Source organism: Vidua macroura, chromosome 7 (assembly GCF_024509145.1).
Source record: "Vidua macroura isolate BioBank_ID:100142 chromosome 7, ASM2450914v1, whole genome shotgun sequence".
Lineage (NCBI taxonomy): Eukaryota > Metazoa > Chordata > Aves > Passeriformes > Viduidae > Vidua > Vidua macroura.
In genome coordinates, this window is record NC_071577.1 from 28,545,974 (window position 1) to 28,557,703 (window position 11,730).

The window sequence follows — 11,730 nt, forward strand, 5'->3', positions numbered from 1 at the left end:
GAGAGTAAATTATCAACTTTTACTTAGGCTACACTGACATGATATAATGGCTGTTATATTAATCTCCTCTCAGTAATCTAGGCTGCAGTTTTAGGATGCACTTCATTTCTTGCACACTGTATTTTTAGCACAGCAGTTTGCATATCCATATTCAAGCATTGTGGTTTTTTTCCTTTATGTGTTGCTTGACATTACAAAATAAAGGAAGAGTTCCAAAATAAAGGAAAAAATTGCTTTTTCATTTCAGTATAAATCTACTGACTTTCCTCTGGCTTCAGAGCCTTGTTGTTATTTAGAGATGTTGATGAACTTCTGCCCAGACTTGCCCATGTGGAAACTGCTTCTGATCAAGATGTTTTCATGTCTAGGATGAAGTGGTGAAGTTGACAGATAAATGTCTTAACAATGCAATCGAGAGCCCAATCGTAGCAGCAAAGTGGCTTCCAGCAGATCTCAAAAGCAATATCCTGAAGGCCCAGGCAGAAGCAGGGCACAAGGTAAATACTGGACTGAGCAGAGCTGTGATGCTCTCAAATGTTTTATTTCTCTTCAATTGCCTGAGGTTGGAGAAGGTGCCCTGCAGATAAGGGTGTTCCAAGAGCCTTGTCCAAGGCAGAGTCAGAGGGCTTCTCACAGTGATAATTGTTCTGTACCGGAATGGTTGCCCAAGGAGGAATTTCTGTCTTTGATGATACTCAACAGGTAACAAGACAAGACCATGTGTAAGCCCTGGTTTGAGAGGTCATTGAGACAGGTAACCTCCAAAGGTTGACTTCTAATCAAGTAATTATTCTGTCACTAAGACTGGGCTTTTTGCATGTTGTAGTAAATTCCTTAGCAAATAACAGTATTTTATTTGGTTTTGTTGGTGAACTATTTTTATTTCTGCACTGAAGTTGTCATATGGAATTGATGTTCTAAGTCCCTGAGCTGTAGATGAACAGCACATTTTTGTGCTGGGATAGAGACACTCAGCTCTACTGTGAATCTCAGAACTGGCACAAGATGGAAACTGGTATCAGAAATGTATGTCTCTGTTCATTTCTTCCTCTCAGGTTGGAAAAGATGACAGCATGACAGGTGTCAAGAATTCCAATATTCAGGAGGCTGCTGCCAGGTAGTGAATAGATTTGTAAGAAACATGTGGTGTAGTTACCTCACTACAGAACTGAGAATCTGCAGTTTAGTTTGGTCTGCCAGTGGCTCAGTTGCCATTGCATTTTATCTTGCATAGGGTACTTTAACCTCATGAGTGTGAATTGGTTTTGAGATAAAAACCAGGATTATAACTGCTAAGTTTTATTATATACAAGGTAATACAGATGCTTTTTATTCTGTCATACTTGATGACCATTGTTACAACAGCAATTTCAATCACTAATTATTTCTGAAATGTGAACATCTTCAGTGTGGGGAGGGGATGGGTATGTTCACAGTAGGTGTTTTCTAGTGGATGAAAAAAAATTGTATACAAACCCCTGCAGTGACAATTTCCTGAGAATTACTAAATATGGAATGATTGCAGGGTCCAATGGAATTGCTGCAGGCATTGAAAAATTTAAAAGGTTACAACATCTAACTTCTTGACCCATTTGTGAAGATGCACATGTGGTAGACGTCAAAGAGCAGAGGGTGATACTGTAAATAAAATGTACAAATAAAATCTACATTAGGAGTCCCAAAACTGTGTTGTAACAAGTGATTCATAAAGAGCTTTTCATGGAAGGTTGTACTTGTTTTCTGTTTTTGTTTTCTGTTGGTTTGTGCCAGGAACCTTATCCTGTCAGGCAAATCACAGAGCAGTCCCCCAGCAACCAGTCCGGTATTTCAAAATCCAAGAGAGCTGCTGAGAGCAATCCCTGCTTCAAACACCTTTGTTCTGTGAGTGATTCTGGAGAAACATGTTTCTGGGGTAAGGGGACCACGTGGAGGTTATGATGAAAAGGCCTGAAAAGATGAGGAACAGTTGCTGAGCATTTAGGCTACATCTAAGCAGGTTTAGGGATGCATTTTTAATTACCATTGCAGCAGTTAATCAGTAGGCCAGGCCTCGGGGTGAGTATCCTTGCAAGCAGTAAGTGAATCTCTCTCATCTTCTGAGAGGACTGAGATTCCTGACATCCTGCTGCCCCCGGCTCTAAAGAGGAAGATAAGAGGATGACAGGAAAGGCTTCAGGCAAATTAGACACAAGGGCTGAAGAAAACTCCTTTGAGATAGAAGACATTGATACTGTTGGCTCTATACACAGCTGTAGCTGGAACTATGGGAGAGAGCAGTAATCTGTGGAGGTAGTTGGAAGGCATTTACATTAACATACAAACAACAGTCTACTGTCTGCCTCCGTGGAACTGGTGTCAAGGTTTTGAGCTGTCTGGGAAGCAGCCCTGTTCCATGCTATCCAGGCAGGGTGCTAATGAGGATGTTTTCCCCTTTCAGTAATGCGTTGAATGAGGACAATGCTGACTCTAACCATGAGGACCTGCTAATTCCAGCCAACCTGGCTTCAACTGAGGAGGCTGCTGTTTCAAAGGTATCACCACCTGCCAGTCTGGAAGGTTTCTATGTCACATTCTGAGCTCCCGATGCCTCCAGGCAAGCCCAGCAGACGTTGCTGCATGCCTCTCATAACTCAGTGAATGCCAGGTGCTGGGGAATGCCAGAGAGTGCTTTCTGAAGCAGGCAAGGACACTGCACAGATCTTTCCAAAGGCCATTTCTGCATGTCCTTTCCAGTTCTTGGTGTAACTCTTATTTTTCTAAACTGGTTGTTTTTCTCACACTGGAGAGAGCCCCTTACATCCCAACGACTTCATGGTCCAGTAGGGAGACAGTAGGGATGAAATTCTGACATAGGCAGTTCCCATCAAAAGAACCACAGAAGGAAAAGTTTAAATTTAGATGTTTATTTATAATATTCTAGTTACCTTAAGGTATTTTTTAACTGGATTCCATGAAGAGCACAAATTCAGGGATTAAACTTTCTTTTGTCCCTCTCCAAAAGAAAAGTAGAGTCCAATGCATTGGATCTGTGCTGCCTTTACTTGAACAGACTGACAGGTTGTTCTGGATGACCAAAACACCCTGCCCTGTAGCTGCTGGGCCTCTAAACCAGTATTACATAGTTGATCACACTGAATAATCACAAATTTCACCGAGTTCCAACACCCCACTCCAGACCTTGCTGACCTTTTGAATGGTGCTGTGCCCCACCTTCGCAGAGGAGAAGGGACACTTTCACTGCTTGCTTACAGTGGCAGCGATGTTGTTTCCAGTACTTTAATGTGAGAACAAGGGAAATCAAAAGGCTATAAAAAAGATCAAATGGAAAGATGTGGAAAAATAGGCCTGATAAAAAGTGATGTTCGTTAAAGATAGTGGTCTATAACTCAGGAAGGCACTAGAGTATTCAGTAGACCTGGGTGGTTAGTACTGGAAATTCAATTCAAAACTGATTTATTCCATAGAGCACTCCAGATGACCAGGACGTTTCCTTAACATCACTGACAGAGAATCTAATTGACTTTACAGAAGCCACACCTCGGGTAAATGTATTTCAAACCCAAACTTTTTCCTTTGCACGTAACAGTGATTTTTACTCATGGACTCTCCTCTGGCTTTAGTGTCTGTCTGCCAGGCTTGGATCTGCAGCAGTGGAAAGAAGTGATGGACAGGGATCACTGCTCACATGGCCCCCACCTGCAGGGTGGCTGGTGTAGGGGTGTAGACTTGACAGTTTTGCAGGGGAAATGAAGGAACCTGAAAATTGAACCTGTATGTGTGCCACAGGAGCCTCTAGTACTGTTTTAGCAGAGCTGCAAGTGCCAGTCTGCTTCTCACACTTTTGGGGATACATAAGGGTTCAGTAATACATAGTTCAGAAATTACATGGGAAGACATGTACGTGTGTGTATGTCTGTATATATAGATACACACACAAATACTTGAATAGTAAACTTGTAATGCTAATCAAGCCTTTTATGTAGATAAAAAGAAATCTCTTCTGAACTATGCTGGCAAAAACGAGTTACATTTTATGCACCAAGAGAAAGGAGGAAGAAAGAGAACCTTTAAACTCTTCACAGTAGTGTACTCTGGATTAAGGTTGTCCACAAAGCACTAAAAGATTATGGATTCTTTCCTTTGGAAGGGAGCACTGAGTTGAAACTGCTCCCAGTGAGTGTCTGGCTCCGTGCTCAGTGGGTGCCACATCTCCACCTAATCACTAGCATGATTCAAAGGCTAACGAGGGGCAAATATCTCGGATTGTTTTGGGGGAGGTGTTGTTTTGGGAAGTATGCTGTTGCATCCCCGGACGCCTGCAGTATGCTATTTTGACAGCGTTCTCAACTACTTTCAACCTTTTAATTGAGCTTTTGTTTGCTTTTTGTAGGCGTCTTCTCAGCCCATTGTAACACCGAGGTGGATAGTGCCAGTGAGTTACTTGACAATTTCTTAAAGAAAAAAACGAAAGCTTTTGTCATGATTAAGAAACAGGAGTTAAAGTTAAATAATAAAATACAATAATTTTTAGTAGTTTGAAGGTCTATAAATTAATGTACCAGACCAAAAATAAAGCAAACTAATTCAGCTGGAGTAAATCAGACAATATACCCTGTTAATAGTTAAACTTCATTTTTGCTGTATTGTACTGCAGGTAAATGCCATAAAATATCTTAAAGAATTTGTATTAGTAAAGCCCAGTCTGGAGTTTAATGAATCCTATTTTTGCCATTTATACATAAATCATATTGAAAAGTTAGCTTGTCTTGTCCTGGCTGGTGTTATAGATAGATAAAAACACTGTTTGAGTTTCTTGTTTCATTCTTCCCCATTCAGACAGGACTGATTTCCAACGGGCCTTTGGGAAATAATGTTGCCTTGTCTTTGAAGGCAGTGAAAGGCAGCACGGAGACCCTGATGTCCTCAGCTGGATTGACACCATCCCAGCAGGCACCTGAAGTGAGGTGAGGTCTTCTCAGCTCACTCCACAAGTGTGGGCACTCTAATTGCTTCCACTGACATAGTTACAGAGGCCACTGAGACACAATGCCTTGTTCTGCTGTGCTAATAAACTGTAGCTCTGTCTCAGTTCATAGCATTTGAAGTATGACAAATAAACGGATGTGTGTATATTATAATTTTACTTCAATTTCTTTCCTTATCTGCTCACATGTTCTAATGCTAGACTAAAGTTATGGTACAGAAAAAAATTCTGAGAAATCTCTTTATAGTGTTTCAGTACCTGCCAGAGGATTAGTTGGTGTGGAGAGGGATGCCCCCCAGTTATTTCCAAGCTATAAGGATGTCAGAAAACCAAATTGGTAGAAGCCTTTTCCCTTGCTATTCCATTCTGCCATGCTGATGAGGCAGAATGATGGCAGTGGCCATCGGGCCTTGCAGCGATCATCTTTAAAGAATGGCAGTGGTACTGCTGCTGCACTGTTTAAATTTCATTCTGTTTGCTCTGCTGCAGTTGTCCATTAGAAAGGTTTGTCTGTTGGTCTCATTAAGTTACAAGGGGAACAGCCATGAATGCTCTTTGAAGCAATACTCCTCTCGTAATCCATCATGGCAGACCTTTTTGGAGGAGTGTATTTACAGAGCCTTTTTTTCCCCCCTTTTAGCCCAGTTACTGAGGATGCTACAATAAGACCAAAATGCTTACTCACCACTGAACTCTAGAAGAAGGAGTCTGTGAAACTGTCACCTTGTAAAAACTCAAATCTTCTAACATATTTCTATGGGATCCTACCAAAAGACTTGCTTGGGATCAAACTCGTGCTGAACAGGAGTCAGCCAGCCAGCTCGTTTGCCAGGATCCAGGAAGAGACTTTACATTTTTCACAATCTAACTGGAACTGCAGCCTGAACTGGGATATAAAACCACATGCACCAAAAGATCCATTTGATCTTCTCCTTCAGGAGAAGTGAAATGTCACACTGGAGCTAGTTCTGAACTGAGGAAAAGAAAACAGTTGTGTTCTGCTCGTGCTGGGTTAATTGTTCCTTACCCTGAGCTGGCTCTGGTGCTGGAAGGTGCTGTGGGCTGTGAGCTCTGGGCCTGCGTGGCTGTGGAATAAGGAACGTCCAGGGATGAGGAGAACTCGCAGGGCCACCTCGTGGCCGTGCCCTGCACAGGGCTCTCCACGATGATCACTGTCCCTCCCGTACAGCCAAGGACATTTTTCTTCTGTGTGATTATTCTCTCTGGTTTTCCTTCCTGTTACCAACACATACTCTCCTTTTTGGCCTTAACCTCCTTAATAATCCTTGCACACCCTATGATAGTACCTGGAAAGCAAGGAAATTTAGTTCATCAGTGACCAGCTGTGTAGACTGGATTTGAGCTGCTGCTCACTGCAACCAGGAAAATGCAAATTACCTGCCAAACAGCTTGTAGCGTTAGCAGAATACATATTATACTGATAATTTCATTTCCTACATGATTCAAATACATGCATTTTAGACTAGAGATCTGTATGTTTTAAAAGCAGTGAAGGTGTGAGTGCAGCTTGCTTCAGGAACTGCTTATTGATTAGTATCGTTGTCTTCTAGGACTAGAAAGGAAAACAGTTTTCTTGTTTCTCTTCATGCTGTTTCTGGGTGTTTCTTCCAGACACTGTGCTTAAGCAATACTAACCAGGTATTTTTGCAGCATGAGGATACAGCTAGATCAGTTTTTAACACCACTTTGAATCCTGTTCCAAGTGTCATCTAATTGTTGTATGTGGAACAAATAACAGAAAGACTAGGTGAAAATAGGAAAAAAGGATGAAAAATTCCTGTAAGCAATTCACTTCTCTGTAGAAGGAAAGTAAGAGCACATACTGCCCAGAGAGGTGAAGGCCCTTGGGTGTCAGGTGAAGTTTGGGGTACCGTGGATACAGTTCAGAGATCATTTGAGCTCTGGGCAGTAATATCATCACATGGACCCTGGTGATATAGCCTGTGAAAAAAGTAATGCAGAGTCAGAGGGAGGAGAAACAAAGATGATTAATCCCACATCTAACAGGGAAGCACAGATGAAACAACTGTGATCTTTCTTTCTGAGGAAGAGGTTTGAACATATGACTGGGGTTGGAGGGCATTTTCTGCATAGTGCTGCTGTTTGTAGATACATGCATGTGGGTTTTAGAAACAAATTTAAATGTGAAAATTGGTTCTGGATCCTGCATGCACAACTTCATTTCTGCCCATTGGCTGTGTGCACGTGTCTCAGTGTAAACAAAGGTTTGGACCAAACCACTATGGGTTGTGCAAGTAAGCTGGGCCCAGTGAGGCTGCTGCATTCACACCAAGGTGTTCAGGCTGCTGTTGCTCTCATGCTCTTTGCAAGATGCTGAATGCATGTTAAGGGAGAAGCCACATGAATTTTATGTGGCCCACTGCCACATCTCAAAACCTCTGAGGCCTTAAGAGAGGAATGTAGGGACCAGAGAAAGCTGTAGGACTGACTTACCAGTGACTCTGCAGGCAGTGATTTGCAGCCTTTGCCTCAAGAATTTGCCAGGATTTCAGGATTAGTGGCAGGTGCTGCAGGTGCCTCTCCAGCCAGCAGGAGAGCAGCACACGGGTAGGTCCTGCTCCCGTGCTGCCTGATGAGCAGAGCCACTGCCCCAGCCAGGCACAGGATTCCTGCTCCCAGCCCTTGGGCTCTCTCACTGCTACTTCCAATTGAGTATTGGCTTTTTTTATACTTTTAAATCTCAGCCGTACTGCTTATTAAAACGTAGAAGATTCCTGATTTGAATATCAAGTGTCTTAGTCAGGATTAATAATGCAGTTGCCAGCAAAGTTCCTGCAGGAAAAGGGAAGCAATGGCTGCAACAGTCTGCTTTCTGCACAAAGCCAGGACTGTGTGTGGAAACTTGGCACTTGCTATTCATCTGTTTGCTCAGCAGCTGAGCTGGCATTCGCCAGCTACATGTGTTGGGTTTGTAAATAGACAGAATGCAGTAGCATTTTCTTAGGCATGTTTGATATTTGGCTCTTCCCGTTGGGTTCAGGAGCTCTGCGAACTGTCAGCTTGAATCCCTCCCAAAACTGGAATAACAGAAGTTTACAGTTTTCCAGCACTGCATGTTGAATACCATCCTTAGATTCTTCCTAAGCCATCACAGCAAATAACAAGTAAATAGTGTGTGGTGAGTATGTCCCCTAAAATCTAAATGGATCCAAATAACCAACTGTTACTTCAGTGTGGTCAGGATAGCAGTGTTTGGAGAGAAATGTAATTACGCACATGCACACATAGAGAAACTTCAGAGGGGCGAGGCTTTCCTCAATTTTCAGAGGACTAATATTTGAAATTTCACATAAAAATGCAAACATTTCAACTGGTAATTTGGGAACTTGCAATATCTAATAGATTTGGGGCTACAAACCCAACTCTTCCCAGCAAAATCTGATACTTGGAGCAATTATTCACTCAGTGTACATTGATGTAGCTTACTTATCTAACAAAATCACTGCTTATGTAGGGAGCCTGGCAAGACCAAGGTGACACAGGTTTGTGATCTGAACATCCTGCAGTTTGGCATCACTCTTCTGGTTTGCAGCTAGAAGTACTGTATTACAACATGACTGCCTAACAGGTAATATAGCATTCCTCATGACGTGCATTTTATCAAACACAAATAGGGATAATAGTTCCTACAGTTAGTGTTATAAAGTATCACTCAATGCCTGTGTGCTACTGAGATAAAAGGATTTTCCTACCACTGCTATACTATTGATTGAGTGGCTGTAGGGTCCAAGCATGTTCTTAAAGTCTAGTTTTTGGTATTTATTTAAAGAGATTTATAAATAAAGCTTTTGTGTGAATCTTGTGTCAGGATGTTGGCAGGTCTGCCAACCACTGAAAAGCTATAAGAGTTGACAGGAATGAATGCTAAGTGATTGGATCTGAAAGTAAAAGTGATTTTACTCCAGTCATATTCTGTGATTGGAGTAAAAGGTTTTATAGAAATCTTGGTGTTTATAATAACAGCATCCCTGCCCTTATCTCAGACTGATTAACCTGAGAGACATGCATTTCAGTCTCACCGATTTAAGACCATCAGAATCTGCATGTGCTGTGTGCATTTACAGGCTTAGGAGATGGAGATTAAAATGTGGGAGTTGAGGCTTTCTTACACCAGAATTAAGGGAATCTCTTCTTTAGTTCAGTGGTAATAGAGGTTAATATTAGGTAAGTTATAGGACATAAATTACCTACTTTCCTGTTAATCAGTCATGGTTAATGAATTAGCTTGAATGTATTTGATTTTAAACTTAAATTTTTCTCATACTTTGTCAAAGACAGACAGCTATGTAAGACAATTTTGGACATTTTTTTGGACACAACTTCGGCAAGAAAATTTGCAGCCCTGTTAGAGCAGCTCAGGTGAGCAGTGCAGCTATGTGTGGGTCTCTGTACAAGTTGTTTGCAGTCCTTGCCTGCTTTCCCTTTGTCTGCACCCTTCCTTCTCGTTTCATGAAGCAAAGACATACTGTTGGGATGAGCGTGTCCTTCACAAGCAGCACTGGATGTGTTTTTCACATTGTGAACGTATTCTGGTACGACCCAAATCTACTGGTGAAGTGATAGCAGCTAGCAGCCAGCTAGCATTTAAAGCTCTATCTGGGCACATAATGTTTCTGAGTTTAGGAAGCTGTAGTATCTATATACATACATATATATATGTAGCTGTTAGACACTGTAATGTCACAGCTTTCAAATGCAGCTGGACAATCATAACTTTTCAACCAAAATATAGACAATATATACTAATGGCCTTTCAGTGACACAGGTGTGACCCGGGTGTGTTTGCTCCAGGTGTTGGCAGCATGGACAGGAGTGCAGGGCCCTCCACACAGTGCCGTGGCAGAGGCAGAGCTGTGGTGGCTCCGGGCAGTGCTGGTGGGGATGCACAGCCCCGAAAAGCCAGGGCCCGGCTCGGTGTCACAAGTGGCTCCGTGTTGCTGCTGGCCTGAGGAGCAGGCACTGCCAGCAGCGCTGCCACACTCACAGGGCCGGGAGCCACAGGATTCTCCTGCAGAATTCACCTCCTTTTGACTGCTTAGTTTGAGCACTCTGCTCCATAAACACACACACACTACCCTTACCTATATAACTGGACAAATTTATTTTTAAAGTATATAAGAATATTTTTTTAGCTAGATTTGTTTTGTTAAAGCCGCACTAACTACTGTATTTTTACTTTTTATATGTAAAGCTTGACAATAGCTCTCAATGTATAATTTATTTGTTGTTTTTTTTATAAAATGAAGTGCACCCTCTTGCTTCTGTTTCATAACACTGGTGACGTATGAACTGTCTTAGGCACTGCACTGAGATCTGTATTGAAACTGTACATGGGAACAAGTAGATCTGTAGTCCACTCAACCCAGTCTTGGAATGTTTATACTGTAGTTTTGTCTGAAATACACCATGTCAGTGCAAAAGTCTTGCAGAGTCATCTTTAAGCCCCCTGCATTACACCGGCACAGCACTAGGAGGTGGGTCAGCTGGGGCTTGGGGCACCAGGTTGCTGCTCCAAAATTAGCCTGTTGTCAGTTAAAGCTTAACTTAGGACAGCACCAAAGCTTGCAGGGAGATGTTAAAGAATTAAATGCCTTTTTTCCAACAGAGCTGAGATTGTCCAGGAGAACTGTCAGGAGTCCACTGCCTTTGAAAACCAGTCCCGAGGTGTGTGCCCAGAAGGGGAGCCCGAGCTGCCCGGCGTGGTTCCAGTGCAGGCCAGTTAACCGAGCACCCTCACTCTTGTTTGCAGCAAGGGACTGCGCTGTGTTCTCAAGTGAAGCAGCACTAATGACTGTTCAAAGGGAACTGTTTACTCCCCAGCCCTGACATCGACTAAATGCTAAAGATGGCAGCAAAGGACAACCAAACCCTTTGAACATCTTTGTTTCTCAAAAACTGGAAAGTATCAAAAGGAAGAGAAATTACTCCATCCTAATGACTAAGCTCATAGGAGATAATTTCTCTGTGGCACAATTTGTTGTGTAGGTCAAACTGTGATCCCACTGATAAATCACTGAATTGTTCTTCAAATCCACTTACAACTCAAAACAATTAAACATTTAGGTTTTTCTATTATTAACTGAAAAAACCCTTTGAATATCTGCATTTTAGAAAAAAATATTTCTGCCATTCATACATGTTAATGTTCAGAAATCAAATGTCAGTTAAAACAATGAGTTTGTTCAGCTGTTTAACGCTGATCAATTTGTTCCCTTATATACAATTTGTGATACAACAGCACATCTGATGTCTCAGATGAGGTTGCCAAGAATGCTGCATCCTTTTGCTTTTGTTCTATGGACTGAATTTCTGAGCGTATCAGATATGTGCAAGGTTCCCTGCTCTTCAGAGATACTCTATAAACAACCAACTTCAGTGGCAGCCCCTTCAGTCCCAGCCAAAAATGGTATGTTTTGGTTTGTTTCTAAATATTTGCCTCTAGCTGGAATAATTCCATTCATTAGTTCATGCAGGCCACCACCGAGCTTTCAGATGGCAGCAGCTTTTAGTCACTTGCTTGGGCCTGGGATGAATTCTTATTAACTGCTACAGGTACAGAGAAATAAAAGCACATCCACAAAGGCTCTTTTCTCCCTCTCTGAAAAGGTGCCTGCAGTGGGAAAAGAGGAGTAAGGTGCTCTGAGAACCCTTTTGGTGTAGCTGATAGCACTGGCTAAGGTTTGAAAGGGGATATGACCCAGGAA

General features: G+C 42.2%; 1 protein-coding gene across 9 annotated transcripts in view; it reads left to right on the top strand.

Moving 5' to 3' along the window:
- The window catches only part of EPB41L5 (erythrocyte membrane protein band 4.1 like 5), a 54,854-nt gene extending 43,290 nt beyond the window's left edge, over nt 1–11,564 (top strand). For 5 of the 9 annotated variants that reach the window (XM_053982455.1, XM_053982458.1, XM_053982454.1 and 2 more), the window contains exons 19-26: nt 369–497; nt 1,056–1,117; nt 1,771–1,881; nt 2,438–2,531; nt 3,465–3,542; nt 4,391–4,432; nt 4,837–4,964; nt 5,625–10,440. In XM_053982455.1, the coding sequence (XP_053838430.1) occupies nt 369–497; nt 1,056–1,117; nt 1,771–1,881; nt 2,438–2,531; nt 3,465–3,542; nt 4,391–4,432; nt 4,837–4,964; nt 5,625–5,682 (702 nt within the window). In that variant the 3' untranslated portion in view covers nt 5,683–10,440. Of the gene's footprint in view, nt 1–368; nt 498–1,055; nt 1,118–1,770; nt 1,882–2,437; nt 2,532–3,464; nt 3,543–4,390; nt 4,433–4,836; nt 4,965–5,624; nt 10,441–10,631 lie in introns of those variants that run through there. The other 4 variants (XR_008437878.1, XR_008437879.1, XM_053982459.1 and 1 more) reach the window with 4 other exon arrangements.
- Nucleotides 11,565–11,730: the final 166 nt, after the last annotated feature.